Source organism: Syngnathus floridae, chromosome 8, assembly GCF_059516105.1.
Source record: "Syngnathus floridae isolate MCC-2025c chromosome 8, RoL_Sflo_1.0, whole genome shotgun sequence".
Taxonomy (NCBI): domain Eukaryota; kingdom Metazoa; phylum Chordata; class Actinopteri; order Syngnathiformes; family Syngnathidae; genus Syngnathus; species Syngnathus floridae.
Window position 1 is genome coordinate 792,241 of NC_142420.1, and position 22,777 is coordinate 815,017.

Here is a 22,777-nt window from a genome sequence, read left to right on the forward strand (position 1 = left end):
GAAGAACGCCGTCATTTACCGGTGCTGCGTTTATTCGCAGCGTGCGGTGGAATCGGGCGGCCGGGATGGACACGAGGAGCTAAATTGAAGATGACAAGACGCTGGTGTCTTGACGCGGGTGGACACAATGCGCCTTGATTTGCACATGAATGGCGTACCACCCACATTGTTTTGGCTGAACGTATAGCGTCCGTCCGTCGTCATAAAGGGATTTGTTGGGATCCCGCGCACGTAAATCAACCGTCACCAGCAGCGGCTGTTGTTTTGGTCAAATGACGAGAGGCGGCATCGGACATCTTGAGGCAACACAATAGTTGTTGATGCGTGGCTTTGGTTTGTTTTCAGCCCGGAATGACATATGCGAGAAGAGGCGTGTTTTTTTTTTTGCTCCTTCCTTTGTACGGCCTGTGTCGTATATCAAGCGGCCATGCGTGACGCTCTTGACATTTGGTCCAGGGTAACATCCGGGCTATTTATTCCTGGCCCAGGTTGGTCTTTTTCAAATCACTGTCAAGCATTGCCTCATTGCTGGGTGTGTCATTCTGTACATCAGCATAATAACTATACTTTTCAATTTGGCCCATCTTTTTATAGTCGCCGTAATGAAAAGCCAAACGCGATCATGGACCCAAGCCTCCAGACCGTCCAGGACTCCAAAGATGCCCAGAACTTTGAGCTGTACAGTGGAGCTCCACTTGTGAGCTATGATTTGACGGTGTGACGTTGACTGAAAGAAAGCAAAACCTGTCCGTTGATTAACTTTTGCCGCAATGACGAACACGCAAAGAGAGCAGATGTTTTGAAACACGTTTATTTTCGACAAAAATAATGCTTCACAGGAAGTGGAAAAAAATGTACGAGTATGTTGATAACAATAATGAAGCTGTGTGAACCTGATAGAAACGGCGACGTGCTCGAGCGCGGGTGTCGGCCCAAATGGAAGCCGTGCAGCACCGCTACCTGTTAGCACCGCTACCTGTTAGCATGGATACTTTTCAAAACGGACATGCGTATATGTTTATTTACAAGGATAGATTCACATTTGTACATAGACGCTAATCCCGTGCTTTTCTGTCGACATTATACATTTGCAAGACTTCATCGTAGTTGTTGTTTTTTTCTCGACGGGCTCACAGAATATGATGCGCTGCAAATTCTTTGAATGTGTGTCCGTTGCAGTAAATAAGAAGTTTGGGAAAGGGAGCGGTCCCAATAGACCAAAGTCACGTCTTTCTCTCATCTTGCGGACAGACAAAGCCAAAGTTGCACAAACGCAATGGCCTCATTGCCCTCTTGTTGTTTTTGCTGCGCGACAAAACATCTGAACTTGCCGCACGGTTTAAACAAACACTCCAGCGCCATCTTTGGAGAAATAGCCAAGGTCCTCCCATGATGACCTTTCACGCTAAGAAAAGCACTTTTCAAAAGATCAGTAGGACTTTATTTACGTGGGCTAAGGAGCAGGAACATAAATGGAATGTTGCTCACCACGTGTTTGTTTAGAAGATGTTTTGCGAGGAAAACTAAAAGTCGAGCTCTATCCATGTGCTTGTGAGACGAGCGCTTATCTGTCTTTGTTCCTGACCATCCCGTTCAATTTTGAAATCAAGCTAAGTGCTCTGGGTGGTCCGCCCTCATGGAGGTGACAAAACAAAGACTGTTGACAGCAGGGACGTGCGGTTGGTCAGAGGAGGCAAGGCCACGCCACGCCTCCCCTGCCATCATGAAAAGGGGAAAAACAAATTCAATTGTTTTTATTATAAAGTCACTTTCCTTTTCATTTCAGTCGTTTTGTATCATTTGGAACCAAAATCGCTGACTTTTTATTGTTCTTTTCAAACTGAAGACGATTCGTTCGGAGGAGGACGTCAGTGCCTCCCCAGTCATGAACCTCGCAGCACGTCACTGGTTGACAGGGCCCAAAGTTTTCAGGGTTAAAAGAAACAAAACGCAAGTAGTTTCCTTTTCAACCTGCACGTTTGAACGTCCAACAAGCAGACAGGACACGCACGGCACATTTGATGATCTGCGCTTGACGCTTTACTTGTGGCACAAACGGCAGCACGCTCGCGGGCAATGTGCCGCAAAGCTCCAGCGGCTGCGCTCATTTCCAAAAGTAACAGCTCATGTTCTTTGCAATTGCCAACAAAAGATTTACATTGAGTCGATTGTCTGAAATGAAGCAGTGAGAATGAATGCTCCAAAAGCAGGTACATACTTGACCAAATCAAGCAAGCAAGGGAGGGAGGGAGGTGTGAAATTTGCAAATCCTTCAACACGTCATTCATCTTCTGCACTTGAGCAAAGCAAGCCACATGTGATTTTTGTACAAACACATCTCAGCTAACTAAAGGCTGGGAATTTACAGTTCAAAGGTCAGTTTACCCTGAGAGAATTCTTGTATGGCTCCGGCCGGCCACGCTTGTGTAAACGCACATCGGGGCCAGCAAACATTTGATTCATTCAAATATCAACTGGAAAGGTCCACTTGAGCGGGGGGCAGTTGATTGTATTCCTGCAGCTATAAATCTGGGTCGTCCAACAAAATAGGGATTGGTGATCTTGAGCCACACACAACTCTTACCAAAAACAAAAAGAATAAGCCCATGACAACCGAGAGAGAAGCAATCGCCATCGCTAGCTGAGCTGAGCTGAGCTGACCTGACCTGTCCTGTCCTGTCCTGTCCTGTCCTGTGCATCGCAGCCAACAAAATAACATCAAACACACACAAGAAAGCCACCATCGAAAAGTTACGCGAGTCATATTAGCCGTCCGCTTTCACTTCGCTTGGCTCGCATGGAACTTTTCGGGGGATGCGGAGACTCCCGAGACAGCGGCGGCAGGTTCAAACGTTGCTTATCAGAGGATTTTTACCAGCTGCTGCCTTAATAAGCAGGATTTGTCCGACAGGACTTTTCCTGAATACGCCTCATGAGCAAAAACATCTGGCAAAACGGCAGCGCAGCCCAAAAACATCATCATGGGCAGACATTGACGACGAGGAACGACGACTTTTGAGCAAACTGCGGCTAATTGGAATTGTGCGGCGAGCTCGGCGTTTGGCCGATGGATGACGGAAGATTGCGATTGACAGTGGCACGATCCAATACATCAGCCCGCCGGCCTGCCAACGCTCCCCGGCGTGTCGGCTACACGTGTGTTTGCTTAGTTTCTCGGCTGACGTGTTTTGTTGTATTATTCATGACATATGTGAAATGTGTACTGGCAATCTTGTCGAGAAGATGAAAGAGCTAATATGAAGAAGGGCTTTTTTTTCTTTTCTTCTTTTGGGAGGCGGCGTGGGTTGAAGCACATTACACAAGGTCCTTTTAACTGTGGGCCAACACCTTATTTGCAGTTAAAGTTTAAACATTACCAAGCAGCAGAATGTAAAAAAAAAACTAGGTGAAGAAAACGCCAAGTGACTTATTTGTAAGTGTTCCTTTTGTGCTGTGTTCCGCCTGCCCACAAACGTTTGGCTTGAACGAGTGTTGACGTCTTGTTTGGTCAAAGTGCTTGAAGTGCCCGTCAACATCTCCACAATCGTCTTTTTCATCTGGACTTTTTGAACCCTTCAGGGCTGGGCACATTTTGGACATTTGACCTGTACTGGATCGCTCATATCTGTAAAGTTCTGCCCTTGCAGTGGGCCACCTCCATTTGCTCTCTTTACAAAAGTCAAGTCGGCATCATTCTATTTTTCATGACATTTGCATTGGACCGCCATGACATTGAAGGCAATTTCTGACACGAGTGTAATCCAGCGTCCCATCACAACAGCGTCCAAGGCCTTTTTGCATAACATTGGAAAGAAATTGGCAGTTGTGTAAAGAGCTCAGGAAATATCATTTGGTTTCGACATCCTTTCTGCTTCGGGGGCAAAGAGTTCACCTACTCATTACTACTCGACATTTTTTTAAAGACATTCATCCAGCAGCCGCTTTGTGTTTGTCTCAGGGATGGGTGACCATTAACATTGCACATTGGCCCAAAGCCTGCACGCTAATTAAAGGGATAGAATCAGTCATTGTCCTTTCATTTCATGACTTCAGGTAGGGGACTCGCACACAATTTCGGGGAAGTTCAAGCCGCACCACACACACGCGCGCATACATACATATATATATATATATATATATATGTATTTTATATATATATATATATATTTTTTTTTCCGGCTCGGTCAACTTTACACGAGCATGTGAATCTCGTTGTACTCATCTCGTCCATCTTCATCAAAGTTGGGCGAGTCTTCATCGCAATCCAGCTGTGAAGGTAAAGAGCTCTACTTAGGTTGGCTGGTCCACATTACCAATTTCCCTTTTTTTGTTTTTTTTTTGCTCGTCAAGTGGGAGTTGGTGTGAAAGTTTCCAGGTAGAACCGTGGGATATTTGTCATGAAGGAATTCCAAGTTGAATATTTGCATTTGCTTTGAAGCGTGAGCGTCGGACACTCATCCGATTGCTGTGGCTTTTAATTTGGTTTAGTTTCATTTGCTTGTGAAAGCATATCAACATAACTGTAAAATATGCCAAACGTTCCAGCGGGGGACGAGAGGCAGCCCGGCGCCGCTTCCCGCATTTGTGGAAAGCCCCCTCCCTCCCTCCCTCTCCCCTCCCGGCACACCACCTACCGCCTGGAGCTCCCGTTCCTCAAAAATCCTGGAGAGGATGACGCGGCGCAACGGCACCGTCATGATGAGGACGAAGGGGAATGCCAGCGAGGCGGCGGTGGACTTGACGACCCACAGCGTGACGATGCAACCCAGCTGGATGAGGGTGAACATGTTCATGCGCCATGTCTTCACCTGCACGTGGAGAGAAAGGCATTCAAAGCCGAGTCGTGACTCGGGGTGACGTTTGCGATCTCCCGGCCCCGGTTACCTTGGTGACGTAAATGTGGTCGGGGTGGTGCTTGGCCGGCGTGACCATGAGCGTGATGCGTTCGTACAGCTGGATCCCCGTCAAAGAGGTGACCCCCATGTACAAGAAGATGCCAAAGAGCACAGCCAGAGGGATGAGACGCAGCACGTCGGTCATCACGATGGACATACCTGATCGGGACGAACCACAAGCAGTATTGCATCTTATGGTAAATTCAATCAGAAGGTCTCCCGGCGCGTTTGCCGTCCTTCTTACCGACAAGCACGGCGACGAGAAGTCCCGTCAGCCTCTGCTCTTTGACTTCCTGGATCACGGGCTTCTCTCCAGGCGCCGTGGCTTTGCTCATGACCGTGAGGGCGTTGACGTGAGTGACGGAGCGCACGGTGGCCGCCGTCAGCCACGGCAAGCCGAAGAGCGGGCAGAAGGCTCCCAGAATCACGATCAGCAGCAGGTCCAGGTGGAACCCCGAGCCTTTCACCAGGCGACGCTCCTTCTTACTGACAATCAGGCTGAGAGAACAAAGGAGTGCACGGTCAGCTAATCACAGCGCGTCGCGTCCTTATACGTACTACTTATTTCTAAAATCAACAGAGATCGGGGTCAAGGCCGACGGCAAACGCTGAAAATCGGTAGTTGACACCAAAGCCTCAAAATGTGCAGACCGCAAATATTCGGGGGTTCACTGTCGTTCCTTGAAACCAATGACAACTTTCCAGCCGTTGCTTTCCATCTTTCAGAGCAGGCTTCAGAGAAAGAGCACAGAATTTGCCCAAAGGAAGGATTTTTTTTTTCTTTTTAGCATCCAGCCAAAGAAAGATTCCAAAACACAAAACTCTGCACTTACGAAGTGATCTGCGTTTCCATAAAAATGAGGATGAACACAAGAAGGGCGGGCACAATGGACGCTCCCATCAGCCAAGTGGGGAAGGGCTGCTTATCTCCAAAGGGACTGATGAACCAGCCTCTCTTGTTGGGGGACGTGACTGAAAAGCCGGACGGCACGTCCAGCTTCTGAAAAGGAAACCAAACAGAGGCCACTGCGTCGCACACCAGTCCAATTCACATAATTGGGATGGATGAATTGAATCAAAAGAATCAATTTGTCATTGGGCACTTCGATCTGGAGTGTAAATCCAGCCTCGAGATCCCTTTACCTGTGTGTAAGTGTCGGTGATGGAGTAATCCACCAACACAGAAACTAAAATGGAAATGGGAATACCAAAGTCCCCGATGATTCTTCTTGCCTGCGTGGGGGGAAAAAAAGCAAAACAGAGTAGGGACTCAACTTCCACTGAGCGACCCGGGGACATTTGTGTTGTTCCCGATCGAGGAAGCGTCGAGCGTTACCTTGCCGCCTAAGAACCGACTGTTTCTGAACTTTCTGAGGAAGAACGCCACAAAGAAAGTGCCCATCATGAGGACCAGAGACAGCAGAGCGGTGTTGGGTTGGTTCTGGACCTCCTGAAGCTCAGACGGAGGGGTGGAGTCCCCAGGGTACCACGCCATCAACGGATGTTCTTGAAACACCTGAAAGACGTCAAGCGTAGCGTGACAAATCCAAACGCCTCGCTCGGTCTGACCACGTGATCTCTCGAATGACCTTGAAGAGCTTTGAGAAGGTCTCGTAGATGAAGATGAGGGAGATGAGGAAAGCAAAGATCTCTTGAGTGAAGGGCGAGATGAAGCGGACGAGGAAGCTGCCCTCCGCCGCCACAATCAGCAGCACGATGAAGACGAGCCAGAAGCCGATCCACACTCGACCGGTCAGGTACTCAAAATCGTAGGCCTGACAGAACTGAGCGACAACATTCAGGGCCCAGTCGTGACGCTTTGATTGTGCTCGTGCGCTACCTTGTAGAAGGCTTCCTCGAAAACCAGTAAAGGTCCCGAGAAGCCAATGATGAGAAGAGGCTGACCGGCCAGGAGTGAGAATATAACGCCGAGCGTGGCAGTGGAAACAATCAACTCGGTCACTCCCATCATGCCCTCTGTCTTCTCCCCTGCGGGTGAAGACGCAAAGGAGGAGGACTTTGGAGCAGGTCACTTTGAGCCCAAACGTAGCGACGGGAACCTTACCGAGCAAGCCGCCAAACGTTATGGTGGGCGACAGTGCAGCAAAGTAGATGAAGATGACGGCAGCCACGCACTGCATGTCCACGGCATCCTTCAAGTCGCTAACATAGTTGGGGTAGCGGCGGCGAATGTCATGGAGGAGTCCTCCGAACGGAATCCCTGAACGCTTTAAAGGGTCCATCTCTTGGTCGCCATCCTCTTCCTCCTCTTGAATCACGTCTGGGTGGAATAGGTTCCAGTTTGCACGTCTTCTGACAAAAAAAACTTCCTGATGGATTTAATTACCTTTATTGTTCTGCTCCATGCCGGACGAAGAGTGGTGCTTCTTCAGCTCCCGTTCCTTTCGCTTGCGTAGCATCTGCTTCTGGAAGTCGGCAACGGTCTTCAGCAGGTCTTTGCCCTCCACGTCGGATGGCGGGATGACGATGCTGCAGTCCAGGAATTCGTTGATACCGTTTAGGAGATCCTGTCTGTTGTCGGCAAAGTAAGCCACCTCGTGGAAGCTCTGCGATTCAGCGACATATCGAGTGATTGTACATTGAGGATATCGTCTCTCTAGACCACAGTTTTCCTTCAGCCTAGGTGAAAGAAATCCTTCATAGAAGCGGCTGGGCTGAAATGTGAAAGAACTCGCAACCTTTCTCACCTTGTCAGACATGAGCGTTGAGAAGGAACGTCCGATCTCGTGGTAGTCCACGTTGGACTGACTGGGACCGAGCAGGACGAAAATAAAGCGAACAGGAACCGGCACCTCTAAGACGGACTCCAGAAGCACGGCCTCGTTCAGCCGGACGAAGGCCATGGCCGGCTGCTCCAGGAATTCCACGCAGCCTGCCGGGACACGCAATGGACGTTGGGGCCTTTCCCACCCACATTTTGTTTTTTCAACTTTGGAAACCGATTTTGGTGAAACCATCCGCTTTCATAGAAGACCGCAGAAATGGGAGAATATTCACGTCCGAGCATTTCAAGCTCAACTACGGCATTATCGAAACGGTCGTCGATCGGTTGTCGATTAACCGTCGCATTTGATTGTTTATTTTGGTGAGCATTGCCGCTAAGATACAAAGCTGGCCAACGACCGAGGGTCGAGCAGCTGTAAACGAGGACGACCTCATCTTCGGCACACAAACGCAATGCAACGCAAGCTGCTCTGAATCTCCCAAATTGACTGTAAAATGACTTGAATCGTTTCGATGCTATACGAAAGAAGAAAAAGTGGTGAGGGACTTGCTATTTTGTCCCGACACTTACCCACTAAAACAATGACAGCTTCGGCATCTCTCGGTATCTTGGCCAAGAGTTTCAAAGATCTGGCGGCCGCCGGATGGCTCTCCGGAGATACGGGGTGGAGAGATTTCTTGGAGGAAGAAACAGTACAGGCATTAGCGTGCACGATCGTTACGGGACAACGCAGAGCAATTATGTGCTTTTATTGAGCCAACAGATATTACTTATTGACACTCCCCCACCCCTCCTTTCAATTCAAAACACACAATGGCAACATTTGACATCATTAAGAACATCGCAGTCCATGCATCAACAAGTCTTCAAAGAAAGCGTTGGAAGGAATTCAAGGCATGTGGTCAAGCGCGCTGTGTGAGTGACTTCAGCGAGCACCTCCGCAACTTGTGACCTGGCCAAGCGACATTCAAGGCTCTCCAAGGGGCTCCAAGGCAAATTACGTTGCGGGATTCCCGTAAGAGAAAGGGGAAAAAAATCCACGTGGATGATGTGACAACTGTCGGCAATCTTTCAACTTCTTTATAGCCTTTCGACACATCCGACGTCTCAAAGTGAGAGTCTGAGAATGCTGCGTGCCTACGGACTGCCGTGCATGCCTACGGACTGCCGTGCATGCCTGCAATGGTACAATGGTACAAATCTACCAAGAGGATCAACAACTTACAAAGAGACTGACAAAGACTTCTTGCTTGGGGTCATAGACGGGTCCTTTGCCATCCTCTTCCACTTCTTCGGCCACGAGGGGTAGGCTGGTGTCCTGCACGTGGTTGTGATTGAAACTGCCGTGAAGACTGCTCGATGAGTGGTGCCGGTGAAAACGATGCTTCATGTCGCTCGGATGACTGCGGGAGAACAAAAACAGGCCATTTGATTTGAGTGTGGAATTTCTACCTTTGCGATAATCATTCTAAAAATGGGATTTGAAAAGAGTGCAGCAGAAGTGTGACAAGCCAGGCTAATGTTAGCTCCCCCCCTAACACATAAAGCTCAGTTGAGATTCCTTTTCAGACAGCGCTTTGGCCGCATCTCAGGCAATTTCATAAATGACCACGAAAAGTCAAAAGCTGGCGATAAGAAACGATTAAAAAACAAAAAAAACGGCCTTATTTGTGAATCGTCAAGTTCCAACAATATTTCACTCCCCCTCGAATGTCATGTGAAATTCACTGCTGTCCACCAAGTCCAATAGTGACATCAGCCCCCACTCATGAGGACCACATGGTCCGGTGTGATGGTACCAGACTTTGACAAAAAAAAAACAAGCTCTCAACTTAAGGAGGCGGAGATGTATTTGAATTGCGCAAATGAATCTTTGGAGTGGGCCGAGCGCGAGACGAGCCAAACGCTAACGGCATCTCGATGTGTTTCTTTCCACGTTGTAAATCTGATGTCAGTCTCATAATGACGGAGGCTCGCTTTTCCCCGTGGAAGCCGCCAGTGATATGCCGGGAATTTACGTGGAAAGGCTGACAATGACCGCACCGTGGCCCACTTGGAATTTTGGCGTGGTCGCATGAGTTGTGCGTGCAGTGGTCCACATTTGGGCAACGCCGTTCTCCCAAACATGTTTATTAATGAAGCTCTCTGTGAGAACGTCAAGCAAAAAGACGCCAGCGCACCAGTGACAGATTGCGTTTGACTCCGCGGCTATTGCATTTGGACAAGCATGAGTTGTTTTGTGTCCCGCTAATTCCTGCTGACAGCATCCATGTGGCTAATGTATTTTCATGACGTAATCCTTAAAATCTATACGTCTAATCAATTAGCGCTGCGGTTTTGTTTTTCAGGGCAGCTTTAGCGGCAGGTCATTAGAAGCCAAAGTCAATAGGTGGGAAGGAGGGAGGGAGGGAGGGAGGGAGGGAGGGAGGGAGGGAGGGAGGGAGGGAGGGAGGGAGGGAGGGAGGGAGGGAGAGCCGTCACGTGGATCACATTATAGCCACATTCTGAATGTGCAATAATACAATTCTCTAACCTTCCCTTTTTTTTGTACAGACATAAAGCAATAGCAAAGTGAACATTTTTCAAATGAAATGTCACGTATGACGTCAACTCATTCAGTGCCATTGACGGTTATAGACGTCAAAGATATGAACTGGGCTGGCAGCGAATGAGTTCATTGATGAATTGCTCACATGTGGTTCGTGTGTGTCAGGTGCAAAATAACAATTGAATGGAGCTGAGGAGTCTGGCAAGGCTGCAGAGCAAGGCCGGCAGGCCGCGCGCCCGGGGCTGCCTTCCTCCACGCACCACGGACGATGCTGTTGTCTTTCAAGCCGGTCTCAACCACAGTACAGCTTCAACATCTGCAGCCTTGTCAACCGCAGGAAAGTTCAGATGATGAGCCAAGTCTTGTTAAAGCTAACATTCTGGAAATTCCCACTGCGGGTTCCCTGCGTCAGCATTTTTCTAACACCAAAAGCAGGAGAATAAGGAAGAGGCCAGCTCCCATCTTCCCCGTGTCTCCTTGCGTATGTTGACATGTAGCCAAATTTCTGCCATTGAAGCCGCTGAGAAAAACGAGGAGCCGACACAAAAAAATGAAAGAAAAAAAATCCCACCAAGTCTGAGATCCAGTGAACAACTTACGACGAACCAGATGAACACTTTCAGGATCAATTTTGCTAACGACATCCTGTCGTGTTCTCACTACGCACTGATGCTGTTCAATGTGTCATTAGCGTAGCCAAAACCAACACGCTTGACAATAAAGTCTGCGTGAAGAGAACCCAAGGACGAAAATGCGCCTGCTAACCGACCTGTGTTTGAGCAGCAGAGCCCTGAGCACGCAGGATCTGTCTTCAGCTCTAATTTGATCAGAGATGATCATGGTCTCCACCACCAAGTGGGCAATTCCCGGAAGAGAGTTCTGCTCCAGGTCCAGAAGGATGGCACCTTGGAAAGATCAGAGTCGGTTCAGACATAGCGCCCTTCTCAGTTTCCGAGCGCTCACCGGCACCGATTGTCCTTATACGGAAACATTGTTGTTGACTTATTTGATCGGCTGTTTGCCGTCTACTCACATTCATACTTGGAGCCAAAGAGTCTTCATTGAACCGAGCATGCGTGTTTGGGAAATGCGGTAGGAAGCCGGAGAAAGGCCACGCAAGCACGGTGCGGAGATCCCGGAAGAGTCCCTTTACCGTGCGTGATGGTGCGGCGAAGCTCCAGGAGGCTGCGAAATGACAGCGAAGCCACGTGAGGTTTGCCCCAGCGCTCCGTCTCCTCCTCCACATCCTCCTCAAACTTGATCCAGCGGGCACGCTCCTTCCAACGCATTTCATGGTCCTTCTCCACAATCAGCTCGTTGAGCTCCACAAACAACTGCAATGCCACAAAACCACGCAAGTCGAGTCGTCCAATCTTGCACCGGGCTTTCGCTCCTTGCCTCAAGTCGCGGCATCGCGATGCGGCTTTACCCATCCCTAGCAAAAACCTGATTGTGAGTGCCGCAAACCTCGTGAATCTTCTTGTCCGACGCTCGTTTCTTCATCTTCAGGCTGGACAGCGGCGTGGAACTGTTGCTGCTACGGCCCATCTGAAAGCGGGACGACTTCTTGACTAAGTGGCGTCTCACCCCGGGGTTGTCTTCAAATCTGTGACCTGCAGGAAAAGCCGGACTTTTTCGTGAGAGATCAACTTGCAAAGCGCCACCGTCTATCGTGTTACCGATCATACACTCTATGCGTATTTATAATACGATATTGTTTTCACTGTGCCGAGATGACATCAGCTGAGTTGTCAAGGAAATCCTTTCCTGGTCACTTCAGAAGCATTAACGCAAAAATGAGGATGGAAATAGTAGAATGGAACACAGTGATTGTCGATGAAATTTCTTTCCGCTCCAGCTGCGGCTGAGCCCAAAGCCAAACGGATGCCACCAGATCAATGGAAGCACGGGAAACGGCAGCAGCGGCCGAGCGCCTCGTCAATTCACTCGATACCGACGGGCCCTCTGACATGCGCCCCATAGCATTCTTTATCATCGGTGGAAACTCACATCCATTGATTTTGCGGCCAGAAATAGAATTCAGAGCTTGGCAAAAATGTTATGTTGGGACCCAAACAACTTACGGATGGAATCGTCCGGAGACCCCAGTTGAGTGTGAATGGACTCGAGCAAGTCATAGTCGTCAAAATCAAAGACAAACTCCTCAAAGTCTTCAAAGCCTTCCACGGCGGACAGCGAGCTTTGGCGCTCGCTCTGCCGCTGCCTCGGAGTGCCCGAGCCTTTGTGGACGCTGGAGCGCCGCTCGGATCCATCGCGCTTCTCCTCTTGTCCGTCCAGATCCGTCATCTCCGCGACTGGTACCTCCTGCGGTCCTCCTCGCTCCAGGTGGGCTTACTGCTCATCCAGGACCCGACGACTCTTTTCAAAGTCAAACCCGGGAGCCGGGAAAACGAGGACCTCTCCGGAGACGAGCTCGAGCGACACTGGCGAGGTTTCCCTTGGCCACGGCGGCAAAGGGCAGAAAAGGCGTGGTCTTCTTTGGAAGAACTGAATCGCATTGCCCCTCTTGTTTTGGGTTTCGTCCACAAGCTATTGATTCTGAGGCTGTGCCATAACGATCCATCCAGAGTGAATCAGAGTTGTGATGTTTTCATTGGTATAGTAGAGTAAACTCCAAGCTAGTGTTCCAGGACAAGAGAGCCAAGGCGAGCGAGCCTGCTGCCCAGAACAAAAACACCAAAACGCTGATGATGGAAGTTTCATTTGCCGGACATCTATGGCGTCTCCCCGTACGTGGCCTGTTTTGGTCCAGCTTATGTCAGATGAGGTTGTCCCAAAAGATGATGCTTCAGTCTGAGGTGTGTTTAGGCCAGATTTGTCCCAATCATGGGATTTTTTTTTACGGGTTCCCCAACCTGTATTTGATTTGTCTAAATGACCACTGTAAAATGCCCTCCCATGTCCCTTCAGAAAGTCTCGGCTAACATACGAGCAAGATTTCTGAAACACAATCTTGACGTGTGTGGTTTGGACTGCGACATTCTTTTATTAGTCCCACACGGGGGAAATTCCGATATACTACAGCCAGCCGGCCGACAGGAGTTTGAAAACAACGGCGCTGCCGTGAGAAGCTTTTCCGCCCCGAGACAATCGGAACACAGCGCAGACAACACGAGCAAAGCTCTTAAATGGTAGATCCCAGCCAAAGCACACGCACGGCCCGTCACCGTGAAGCATGGCCCGCCGGCAGCTGTGACTTGAGTGGCCCCGTTTCTACGCAGTCAATGATTACTCCAGTCTGGCAAAGCAGGAAAGGCCAGAGGCAGGGTCGCTGGTGAAGGGGAATCGACTGCGGGCTGAGTTAATGACTGCCCGCCACTAACGTTTTCCCTGTGCCTTGGTAATATGCAAGCTGGGCACCGCAATGGCCCATCCAAAACAAACGGGCCTCCGTTCCACCTCACTCACTTTTCATGTCATCCAAGTCGACGCTGGCCAACATCTGGGCCTCGGCTTCATCCGTCGGCACTTGTTGATAGACGGCCGTCTCGGTCGCCGTCATGCTGCCGATGCAAATGCGCTCCCTCAGGTCGTAGTTGCAACGCTGGGCGCCGGCGACGCGATGGTGGGCGGCCTTTCGACAGAACCAGCCCGGGGCGGCGGCGCCGGCGGACGACTCGCATCCCTGGCTCGCGCTGGGACAGAATGCCCGTCGGCGCTTCGGAAGGAAACCGAGGAGCCGACTCGTACGTGAGCCGACCTACCTGTTGCGGGACTCCTTTGGCTCCTCATCCAGGTGCTCGATGACATCATGTCCTCCGGAGCGAAGCTTACCGTTGCGAGGGATGGTGCCTTTCTGGGCCCGGCGCCGTTCTTCATTTTCCGTGTGGACGGAGGCGACTGGAAGAGCTTCGTCCAAGTGCTCTCGACTCTCCAAACTAAACTGAGAGCAAGCACAAGATGGAGGTGAGAGAGGTGCAGTGCGGGGCGGCAACCGAGGCCGACCGCACAAATTCAAATCAAAATATTACCTGCGCGTCACCAGCCACCGCCTCCCGCCTTTCCATTTCACACTCGGCCTCCTCCTCGTCGACCTCGTGGATGGTGGGCGTCACATCGGAGGGCGGCAGGGACGTCTTTCTTTTCTTGCGTTTCTTTTTGCGCCTGCGCTCGGCGCCGTGCACCCTCTTGCGGAAGCATTGCGTTACGGGCAAGCGAGTGGAGAGGGGGTGATGGACGTGATGAATTGTGTGCCGGTGATCTGAATGCGGACAAACGACAACGACGGATTGGCCAAAATGTACAGGGTGCTTGGCAGCCATATCAAAATATTTGGTGTTCAAAGTCATCCTGACCTACTTTTAACTCATCCCACACACTTAAAGAGAATGAGAGGAGCCACTTTGACTCAAGTCATTTTGTCCACGCGCACAGCGGCGCAGTCCTCCCTCTCTCACACGTTCTCACAATTGAGGACTACCTCACATATCTTCCGAGGCCTTTCATGTGAACACAAGCTCAAATGCATAACAGCGAATGGACCGCAACACGGTGCAAGGTGTACCCACTCTCAAAATCTTTTTCTGTGTAGTGCGGGCCCATCCGGTCTCCACTTGTGGATGCCGAATCACTGATGACGTCGGCAAAGTATTGGACAGACAGCGCTTTCTCCCAGTCGTCCCCCTCCCCTTCTTTCTGCTGAACAGACGATGATTCTTCCTCATTGTCTCCATCGTCTCTCATCTGCAAAAAAAAATGAAGTCTCAATATTTAGTGCAACAGCACCATCTGCTGTAGAATCGTTTTGGAAAGATGAAGCCATTTCTGTTTCTTTCTGAGCTTTTTCATCACAAACTGAAAAGAGCAACTTTATGGATTCCCAGTAACGACCCAGGCTAAAGTTATTTTTTCTCCCATACGTACAAAGTTTGTTCCACCTGAGCACAATCTGCTTCCTTGTATCAATTGAGGTATGCTTTTAATGCCATCTCGTGGCACCGTAAGGCATTTGAGCAAGAATGCAAAAATGGTTGGGGGCGCTCGTGGGTTATTTCAAGTGGCTTGGCAGCATAACGTGACGACACAGCTCCTCGGCAACGTCAGCGCACGTTTCCGGCATGTCGCAGCAGAGCAAGCAACAATGAGCGTGAAAACATGGAAGAAGAGGGAGCATGAAAATGACTAATGCGCTCGGCTCCACGATGGCCTCCGGAGACGATGACGGCTGGTGGGTGGGAGCGCTGTCTCTGGACAAAACGTTCGTCGCTTTTGATAGGTCAAGTGGCTCTGGGCCACGGACGGGACCCTCTGCCTGCCATTGGTTCCAGTATGCTGTGACTGAGTCCTCCTCCTAATGCTCTCATATTTCTCCACTCCATTGAGTCCTAATGACCGGTGGGATGAAGGGACGGGATGCCTTGAAATAGTGAGCAAGGCATTAAAAGCCAGAAACCCGCTTGCCAATGTTTTGGGGGGGTCTCAAAGTTTTTGGATGCAGGGATGCCTCCAGGCCTCCGCTCTTGTTGCCTGGACACTTTGGCCTTCAGCGTGCTCATTCAGATTCCTGTCAGGCCATCAGGCTTGACCATTGCACGGTTTGCTTGCTTCCTTCCTCTTTGGCTGCTTTTGGAGTTGGGGTCATTGTCCATCCCTTGAGCACTTTCTTGGATGAAGGAGAAACCAAAAAGAAGGTGGAGAGGGAAAACCAAGCAAGTCGCAAAATGGGAAAAGGAAAAACCTCAGCACACCAAAGCACTCCAGTTAAAGGTGTTCCTTTTTTAGTGCGTGTTGCTCAAGACTCGAAACTTGGGGTCCATTTGGAATCCTTTTGTCTTCATTTCCGTGGCAGATGGCTCAACTCTGGCAACTAAAACTAACACGGCTCTCACTTAGAGCTGAGGAGGAAAAGCCAGTCACGAGGTGTCAATTGGGACACGGGCGCTCAATGTGTGTGTGTGAGTGTGCGTGCGTGTGTTGCTCCACACGTCTTATGCGGTCTAACAGGTGAATGTGAGCTTTGGCACCAAATCGAACATGATTTTGTTCATTTGTGATTTTTTTGTTTTAGTGGTGTACCCGCATCATGATTACTTCTTGTCACGTCGGCGGAACATTGGCACTTGGCTTTGCATGATCACAAGCAAGTAACAGCTCCAAATTTGTTTTCACGATCATCTGTGCACAAAATTGTGGAGCTTATTCAGCACACCGACAAAGCAATTTGATTTGTTGATAGTGAAGAATGATTCTTTTCGCCCCATTGGATGTTTCAATGTAACATTCAATTTAGTTGGAAATCCTTAGCGCTCAAGTTGAGCGTCTGCTTTTCGGCATTCACACTTTTGGAGTCGCATCTCGAATGTTACCTGATGCAGGTTGATCAAAACATCAATGTCAGGAGCACGACCGCCCGTCGCCATGGGTTTTGGCCCTCTGCCTTGTTGGTGACCAGGCCCCCGAGGTCCGCCAGGAGTCGGTTACTGTCGCAGGGGCGCTGCCGGATGGGGGACGAGAGGGCTGGCGGGAAGCTGAGGGAGGGTGGCGGTGGCGGCGGCGGCGGCGTTCAGCCCTTCTCTTTCACTAACGGGCATCCAGGAAGCCTTGGGCCTGGCATCACCTACGCGACAGATCCACAGCAAGTCATGATTTACATTGTGCTGCTTCTGTACAATGTGCCACGCCTCATTGTTGATGACACAGCCAAAATGGAAGGTGCATGGAAGGCAAGACAGACAAATGCAAAGGGTGACATGGGGAATAAAATCACCTGGAATATTCAATCTAGATGTCACTAGTAAGTTCGCCAACATCCATGTCGATTCCATCAAGCCAATAAAAAAAATTCTATCAATGATTTTTTTATTGCAATTTGTAGGCAGCGCTTGAAATAATAGTGCAGAAAATGTTCTGCTCTGAAAGGACGGGGGACAGAGATCACGGCGGCATCCCTGGCTAGCGGTGACCCACTTTTATTTGGAGCTGCTGTTTTCCCCAGTGTCACAGAAAAGTCTCACTTGCTATGAGCTCAGCTTTCTTTTCTCTTTTGCTCACCATGAGACATTTACAGCCACTTGACTGCACAAATACAAAAAAGCATTCACATGGACACGTGACAATTTAGATGTCCCACTTATGAATGTTGACGTTTATTAGAGATGGCCTGCATTTGAAAAGAAACACAGATGAAGTCTTTCTACTCGCAGCACTATTCAAAGTCATTTCCCACTTTGGAAGCGGTTGAAATAAAAGGTTATTTTGGGCTGGTTTGTCTCATGCAAATGAAGAGGACATCTTTTGTTACCGTGGCAACCGAGGCTCGCTCCATCATAGTTGACTTTTTAGCATCGGGGATTTCTTTCTTAGATTTAAATTGCGAGTTATTGACTATTTTGCAGCGATTCTATTTCTACACAGGCTATCATTGCTCGTGTTGCAATCAGACCAAGATGGAATGAAAATATCCAAAGATTGGGATTATTTCGCATTGAACAACAACAAAAAAAATGACAATGCAAATTGCAACTGTCAATGAATGTGTGTGTAGAGTAAACCGGGTAAGCTACTTGAATATAGTTGTAATCCATATCGGGTGCTTTGGATGACAAAAATAGTGATGATAAAAATAGAACAAATCCACAAATAAAATCATGCAGCCGAAGAATGTAGAACGTGAGCACGGCGAGCTGAGAATAATCCCCGCGTGAGCCTTTTCAAACACACATATGACAAATACAACACAAACGTGGTCGCCACTTCACGAATGAGACACACAACACAAGACACATGTCGGATTATTTCCTGATGTACTTCTAAAAGGATTTGTCATCATCCCACGACGGACGACAGGTGTCGTCACCGTCCGTGTCCTTGTGCACAACGACAACAACATCCATCCATCCATCCAGCCTCGCAGCATCACTCCGGCATCGTCCTCATTCCTGCCGAGTCATGACGACATCATGCGTGTGTGTGCGTGTGACCTTGCAGCCACCCCAGCGATGCACGCGCGACTTGCAGCAAGCGATGCTTTTTTTTTTTTCCTCGCCGATATTTGAACGTCGCCAGCTTTTTGGAGGCGGATGCCCGCTCGCAATAACGATGCGCGACGCAAGCTGAAGAAAGACCAACCTGCAAGGACGCCCTCACTTATCGCGCGTTTGCAAACATGCATCGGTCCTTCTGCAAAAATATTGCTTTGATTTTTCACCCCCCGCCCCCGTTCATGCATTGGGGGAAAAAACGCGACTCAGCATCCTATTCCTCCTCCAGCGTGCACGCAAGCACGCCTTCGCCTTCATACCTGGGGCAATTGCACGGCAATCCGGGAAAAAACACAAAGTTAAGTCCTCGGTCCTCGAGAACACGCCAAGTGGTTTTTTTGGATGGGTTTGAAGAAAAAAAAAAAAAAAAGGTTCTCCTCGTGACCACGTGACTGTGGAGGACAACCTTGCTCAAGTGCTGCATGGACAACATGCAAGGAAGCACACCACGACAGCACACCATTAGGCGTCGTCGGCTGACCATACCTGAAACATAAGCTACATTTTCCTGCTCGCTGGCACCATGCTTTGAACTTGTCTTTTTGTTTCCAATTTGCAAATGTTCTTTTTTAGCCAAGGAAAATAATTTTCGCTCTAAAAGTTCCCCTGCTTTGCTGAATTCTTGCTATAAATTTAGCACCGAGTTCATTTGTGATTCTGAAACATGCAAGTCTTCTAGCTTTAGATCTCATTAGGTTCCTTTGACTCCGAACAAAACAGAGGTCTTGTGATGAAATCGCAAGCAAGCAAACAAAATGTTCAGAGCAAATGACATTTCTTCATGATGCCACTAGAGAGCAGCCTAACTTCAAATATAAATCGATACAGTGAACAAGCTGGGCCATCAAATGTGCAGAGCTTTACTTCAATCTAGCAAAGAATCTCAACCAAACTCCTGGGAAAGGACACATCTGGACTAGGTGGACAACAACTCCAATTTGTGTCCATTGGAGGTGAAAACAAGTGTTGTCGAGGTTGTTGAAAAGCTGATTGTGTTTAAAATCAGACACAAACACTCGACAGCTGGCTGGCTGCTCAGATGGGAGGAATGTTTTCCTGTTGGCCTTCTTCAAAAGAAGAAAAGGTGAGCTTCCGTCGCTGGACCGTGTGCTGAATAAGAGATTTCATGTCTGATATTTTGTACTCAGTATTTTACTTGATGTTTCACTCCAAGACAACAACCTGTACAAAAGCATTGGGTGTAACTTCTTTTGCAACCATAAATATTAGCCTGTCAAGTGATTACAGGCCTCTTTGTAGGAAATGGCCCTTCAAGCCCACTGCCATATTTTTGTGTCTCTGAGCTTGGGCACCTTTCTGCACGTTTTCCCGTTCAGACTTGTGACACACCTACAGTGCATGACCTGGAAATTTGCGCTCACCCTTCAAAAGGGCGAAACTCGTTGAACACTGAGGCCGGCTGTAAATCATGGAGCGTTCACAGTTCCTCACACATGCTCGGCTTTAGAAAATATGACAGCATTTCAAAATGAAAGAGCTTCTGTGTGCAGAAGATGAAGTCATGTCATCGGAATACTATTGCGAGGAAAAGGGCCGTGGCCCGCTGTTTGCTATCAGCCATCAGCTTTTTCTCACGGGCCGCCGTTCGCTATCAGCCCGCAGCTTTTTCTCGTGAAAATGTTAAAAAATACAACACAGATTGTCCTTTCTCTTGAACCGCCGCACTCTTATCAGGCGTCCTTCACCTGGCCGAGGCAAGTGGAGACTCGCAGCGTTTGAAAGGGGGAGGCACGGCGAGGCCTTCCCCTTCCACTTTTGTTCAGATGATGGATGACCTCGTCAAATAATCATCTCATTCCGTTAGAAGGTGTATTACGGGCGGAGCTTATGTTCAGCCCCTTCTCAGAGCGCAAGGCGAATGATACTATGTCGAAAGTAAACATGGCTGAAGGGAAGAGCGCAAATGATGAAAATCAGAACTCCGGGGAGCTCGCTTTGACCCACTTCTTAAAGGAACAGTTGCACAATGCAAATGGGACGAGGCTGGGGTGGAAGCTAAACGCCAAACAATGTGAAGAAAGCAGCTGCGCTTCTCTGGAGGAAAATGAAGGGGCAGCTGCAAGCCAGGACCAGCGAGCTTCCCCTGTCCGTCCGTCCGTCCATCCGTCCCGACATCATCGAGCGCACAGCTTTGCCCTCCCAACCTTTTCTGCCCCTTGGCCAGCACTTGAGGCCATGACTCAGCACTTTTAAGGGTTAAATTGATTCAAAGTGGGGGATTCCAGGCCAGTTGCATCGACAGGAAACAACGATAATGACTCTGCCAGTCCCAGTCTGGTGGGGGGGAGCAATGAGGTCATTATTTGACTTGAGCTTCAGTGTACATTCGCTGCGCACCAAGGCCATCTTGAAGAGCCACAAAAGCAGATTTGTCACCGAGACATTTAAATATTGTTGATCAACGACACATACCAAGACAAAATCGTCTATCATTGTAGTCTATAATAATGTTTTGGGTGTGTGTGCAAATTAAAAAAATATATATATATATATTTTTTAAATAACTAAATAAATGAATAAATAAAAATAAAAAGTAAAAAAGAGGAGGCTGGCTTTGAAGGAACGAGTGAGCATCTTGACTCGTGGAGCAACCCACTTAGCTTTTCCTTTCGCAGCAAACAAGTCCGTACCCGATAAGAAAGCTGAGCTCCATGAATTATTGTGGAGGAAGCCGAACACGCTGCCGGTGAAATCAAAAGATAAGCGGCAGGCACACGCGCGTCACCGCAGGCGCTCTTCCTGATCCTTCCTTCCTTCCTTCCCGGGAGCAACTGCAAGAGTTCTGCAAATCGGTGCTGTCATGACTCACGCATCTGCCATCTGCCTCAGGTCACCTTTACTTGCCCATCACTCACTCAGCTCGGCCACCACAGCGACTTTCAGCTCTCTCGTAACGGTCCTGTGGTGAAAAAAAAAAGCATTACGGCTGAGGGTGGAAGAGATTCAGGTCTGGCAGCTGAGAGAGGCTTCAAGTTACGTTTTTGAGCCCCTGCCAATGATAAGGCGTCATTTGGTTGACTCCTTTTTGTACAGAAGCGGCTTTGTGTTTTAGCACTGAGCAATGTCCTGGGATATAACAGTCATGACGCCCAGCCCTCCACCCATCCTTGGCTGTGGAAACCAAGAAGGCAAGATCCAACCAATAAAGATGTGGCATCACTAGAGGACGCCATTGCTAGCCACGCTCTGAGTCACTCCAATAAATAATAATGCTTTTTTTTTTTTTTTTTTAAACCCCTCCACATTTTGTACTTCCAGACTTGGGCTGACCTCATCTCCTTCACTATAGACTGTAAGACGAGACGGCGTTATTCCAAAAGCTCTGGACATTTTCTGCCTCCGTTTGCAGAATTGCTTCCAAGCTTGCGGTTAACGGCGCTCGGAGGCCTTCTGCATTTGCTACGCTGCCGCCATTTTCAACCGAGTGAACTAAAATGTCTCAGCTGTTGTAGCAAAGAGCTTTGCAATTGGTTAAAGCTGAACTTTGACTGGGTTTGCCATGGCCTAGATCAAATGATTCAGGGTAAGCGTGTCCTTCAAGCAATTTGTCTTTGGCACTCAATGGCAATGATCATTTTCCTCACATTCCCGTCCATTTCAGAAAAATGGAGACAGCCAATTATCAGTCAAACTTGGGATTGAGGAGGAACCTTCTGCTTTTCAAGTTGGTCATGGGCCATTAGACCAGGCCAATCGCTCGCCAGGATGTTGGCAGCTGTCACTCTCCAACAGCGAACTTGACAAATGAAGTACTTCCGACACGAGGCGGGCGGTCACGTGTTCAACTCAGCAAGACGGTCCCAGAAACTTTAATGACCATCCTCTCGTCCCCTCATGTGCCTCCCAACTCTTCTGTCTACAAAGTAAACAAGTCCGGCTGGCCGAGGCAAGACTCCCCCCCCCCCCACCAAAGATAGCTGGCTAATGACTCATGCGCCGTGGCCTCGGTCCTCCTCACATTTTCCACGAGGTGAAAATGATTTCCTCTCGACCGTGTCGAAGCAAACCCACTGGTGGAATTGCGCCCCAAAATTGCAGGAATACCCACGAGTGGCAGAATCGCGTCGACCTTATTCCGCTACGGTTTCGGTGGCAAACGCAGAACACACATTTCAATGCGGTGCGGTGACTTTTCCGCCAGTGGCTTGACAACAAGTGGCCCAATGGACTCTTTTTGTTTTTCCATTTCTTCCACTCTGGCTCGGAGGAGCTTCCCGAGTGTGTGACTGATGACTGCAGTCGTTTGGCTATGCGTGATCATTTGTCACCCGTAGCGGCATTCCTCTTTGTTGCCGGGACTTGTTTGGTTAACTTTCCAGCGCTCTGCCTTCGTGCTAATCGAGCCGCCGGAATTGCTACGAGTAGGAACGGCAAGTGAGCCAAGATGCAATTGTCTGTTTCTGGAGCTGACTAAAATGCCTTTGTGAGAACTTGATGAGTTTTGCTTAACGGCAAAGAGGAAGACCTAAAGACAGAAACAGGAAGTGGATGTCCATGAGCAAGAATCATGTGAATTTGGTGCTTGCCAAGACGTTGGCAGGCAACAGCATCACTGACAAAAAACTGT

At 49.0% G+C, this 22,777-nt stretch overlaps 1 protein-coding gene across 5 annotated transcripts; it reads right to left on the minus strand.

Annotated features, from left to right (window-relative positions):
- Positions 1-795: 795 nt before the first annotated feature.
- Positions 796-18,572, minus strand: slc4a3 (solute carrier family 4 member 3). Of its 5 annotated transcripts, none has more exons than XM_088382753.1 (24): positions 18,450-18,568; positions 17,957-18,087; positions 16,516-16,766; positions 14,719-14,893; positions 14,182-14,411; positions 13,915-14,093; positions 13,619-13,845; positions 11,657-11,802; positions 11,343-11,523; positions 10,959-11,094; positions 8,867-9,044; positions 8,212-8,317; positions 7,604-7,788; positions 7,243-7,462; positions 6,961-7,176; positions 6,736-6,884; positions 6,485-6,679; positions 6,232-6,411; positions 6,039-6,128; positions 5,729-5,895; positions 5,140-5,393; positions 4,885-5,054; positions 4,635-4,808; positions 796-4,268 (listed from the first exon to the last, which is right to left on the minus strand). In XM_088382753.1, the coding sequence occupies exons 3-24, from the start codon at positions 16,567-16,569 to the stop codon at positions 4,191-4,193; spliced, it is 3,690 nt and encodes a 1,229-aa protein (XP_088238879.1). In that variant the 5' UTR covers positions 16,570-16,766; positions 17,957-18,087; positions 18,450-18,568; the 3' UTR covers positions 796-4,190. The 5 variants fall into 5 exon arrangements, with proteins under 5 accessions (XP_088238879.1, XP_088238880.1, XP_088238881.1 ...); XM_088382754.1 differs by lacking the exon at positions 18,450-18,568 and adding an exon at positions 18,278-18,436; XM_088382755.1 differs by lacking the exon at positions 17,957-18,087 and having other exon boundaries at positions 18,450-18,572.
- Positions 18,573-22,777: the final 4,205 nt, after the last annotated feature.

Bases quoted from the DNA above. Each gene is read 5' to 3' on its own strand.
- slc4a3 (XM_088382755.1), bottom strand. From the start codon at position 16,569: ATGGCGACGGGCGGTCGTGCTCCTGACATTGATGTTTTGATCAACCTG. The intron at 14,094-14,181 runs GTAATATTTTGA...GCTTGCTCTCAG, and splicing joins CGGTGGCTGGTGACGCGCAG to TTTAGTTTGGAGAGTCGAGA. The intron at 9,045-10,958 runs GTCGGTTAGCAG...GTTCTCCCGCAG, and splicing joins GCTCTGCTGCTCAAACACAG to TCATCCGAGCGACATGAAGC.